This window comes from Populus euphratica, unplaced genomic scaffold (assembly GCF_000495115.2).
Source record: "Populus euphratica unplaced genomic scaffold, PopEup_1.0 scaffold209.1, whole genome shotgun sequence".
Taxonomy (NCBI): domain Eukaryota; kingdom Viridiplantae; phylum Streptophyta; class Magnoliopsida; order Malpighiales; family Salicaceae; genus Populus; species Populus euphratica.
The window spans coordinates 19,389-22,011 of NW_011500034.1; the positions used below are offsets into that span (position 1 = coordinate 19,389).

Consider the following 2,623-nt stretch of genomic DNA (forward strand, 5'->3'; position numbering starts at 1 on the left):
AAAACAAATTTTTTTATGTTTTTTATTTGTAAAATTAAGTATCAACTTGACTTGTATTTGATATTTTTATAATGACATAATAACTAAAATAAAATATCAAATATAATTCTTAATAAAGATAAAATAAAAAAAAAATTAGAAGAGTTAATTTTTTTTTAAGAACTTTAGAAAGAAAATGAATGGAATGTGAGAAAACTCTTAACTAGGCTTCTATTGTCTATTTGGAAATGTATTTATTGTTATTTTGTAAAATTTTTTATTTAAAAATATATTAAAATAATATTTTTTTTTATTTTTTAAAAATTATTTTTAATATCAGCATTTTAAAATAATTTAAAAATATTAAAAATTATTAATTTAAATAATTTTTTTTTTTATAAAATATTTACAAAATAATCCGGAGGCCCAATGTCCTCGTCAAAGTGCAAAGGGTTTTTGGTCTCTCGGCTTGTAAGTGGAAAAACCTCCCTCTCAACCTCCCTCGTATAGCTTCTTCTCTCCTCTGACTGGGAGTAAAGCATCCTCCTGAGAGGCGCACTTGCCACTTTAAAAGGAAAGGAAACGAAATGGAGGATGTCGAAATGGACGTGTCCAACAGCTACTCCGACCCCGAAGATCTTACCATAAGAGAACAGTTTCGCCGTTACGGGTGACTGCCTTCCTTCTTCCCTTTGTTTATTTAACTTAAAATTGTTTAGCTAGGGTTCTTTCTTTTGTATTCTTTTCTTTGCGCTTCTCCAATTTTCGATATTTTGGCTAGTTTCAACTGTAATGACGGAATATATTGTGGTTGTTTGCTTGGTTGGTTCGTTATGAAACGTGAAAGATCAAAAGGAGAATATATTACCAAACCAATGTTGATGGATTTTGTGTTGCAATTTTTTGTTTTATTTTTTTATGCGTACCTCTGTAAGAACTTCAAGAATCATGAATTATGTGCAGCAAAAGGCACTCGATATCAAGCGTTTCACCCCATCAAGATGGTCCCGTTTCCAAGTTCAGTGAGTCCAGGCTGTTGTATGATGGGAATAATATTCACAGCCCCACCAATGCTGCACTTATTCTAGAAAACATCAAGCAAGAGGTTGACAGCATTGAGACCTATCATTTTGAAGGTGCTACTACGCCCACGAGGAATCAATCTGCAATCAAAAGGAGATCGTCTGTTGATAGCCGTGGTGGATTTTCAGAGGCTGATCTTGGTATTGATTCAGTTGCTCGATTTGGAAGCCAATCACTTAAAGCTTGCAAGATTGAGGATGAGACATTGACGGATAGTGGAGAGACTACTTTTGGTTTATTTGCGTCTCTTTTTGATTCTGCTATTCAAGGTACACTGAAGTGACTTTGTTATTTCTTTCCTTTAGGTTTGAAACTTAGAAAATATGAGATTGGTAAAAGGAAATGTTTTGGCATTTCATATGTGTGACCCTAGGCAATACATTGAGATATTCTGGTGACTAAGTTAAAAAAGAAGAAGAGCAATTAATGAAAGATTAGAACTAGTTGATGCAGCTAGAAAAAGAAAAAAAGAAAAAAAGAGGAACTAGGTAATGTTTGTTTAGTTACTGATGGAATTCTTTAGTTGGAAGAAGGAAGCACCCTGGACTGACAAGGACCATTCATATCAGAATAGAATTTTGACAAGTTAGGTCTTCAGCACTTTCTGTCTTCTATACACCATGCATGAGCTTACCTGCCATGTTTTAGATAGGCTGCTGAAGGGTGGGAGATGCTGTTATATGAGGCCTTATAGGATGTTGGTTCTGAGGCTTGGGGACTGGAGTTTTGGCTTGGGTGGGGGAGAAGGTGGAGGGGGAGCAAACAGCTGTCAAAACCTGGATATCCTTTCTGTTTGCTATCATTTCTTTTTCATACATTACAAGTACAAACAAATGAATAGAAATTTTTTGGAAATAAATGCACGCCACAACCTGGACTCTCTTAATTGGCTATTATTAATCATGCAACATGTATATAGCTGTTTAACTGGTTAGCCATGCACAGTACATTAGTTATAATGTCTTAGTCTGATTCTGCAGGGTTGATGCCAATTCGTGATCTCATGTTAAGATTTGAAAAATCATGCCGGGATGTTTCAGAGTCCATTAGGTGAGTCTGATGCTGGGTTAGAATATTGAGTTTCTATTATGTAATCCGTTGCTCTATATTGTCATGAGTAGGATAGAAGGATGTAATTTAACAGCTTTTAATCCATTCACTTGCAATAGAATTCCTTCAGTAATGACGAGCTTTACAGTTAAAAGAGAAGTTTTAAGTGCTATTATTTCAACAGGTATGGGCCCAATATATGGCATCGGGTTGTAGAGGACAAATTGATGAGACAGAAGGCTCAGTTCTTGCTTGACGAGGCTGCTACATGGTCTCTCCTTTGGTACCTCTATGGGAAAGGCAATCAACCCTTATCCTCTAATACTTCCCTGCTTGAAATTGATGCTTGTGATGATCAAGTGTTCCATAATTTTTATGGTTTATCAAGTCTCTTAAAGTTCTTTGGCTTGAATCTTGAGGTTGCTTATTGCTCTTGTATGTTACATTGTGTGTTGGTGGGGTTTTGGGTGGGTGCTTGTGACTTGTTTGTTGGGGGGGGGGGGGGGGCTTT

General features: G+C 35.8%; 1 protein-coding gene across 1 annotated transcript in view; it reads left to right on the forward strand.

The window, feature by feature from the left end:
* Positions 1 to 406: 406 nt before the first annotated feature.
* The window catches only part of LOC105142586 (nuclear pore complex protein), a 14,386-nt gene continuing 12,169 nt past the window's right edge, over positions 407 to 2,623 (forward strand). The window contains exons 1-4 of the mRNA XM_011050281.1: positions 407 to 649; positions 943 to 1,331; positions 2,043 to 2,112; positions 2,297 to 2,412. Of these exons, the coding sequence (XP_011048583.1) occupies positions 567 to 649; positions 943 to 1,331; positions 2,043 to 2,112; positions 2,297 to 2,412 (658 nt within the window). The 5' untranslated portion in view covers positions 407 to 566. The remainder of the gene's footprint in view (positions 650 to 942; positions 1,332 to 2,042; positions 2,113 to 2,296; positions 2,413 to 2,623) is intronic.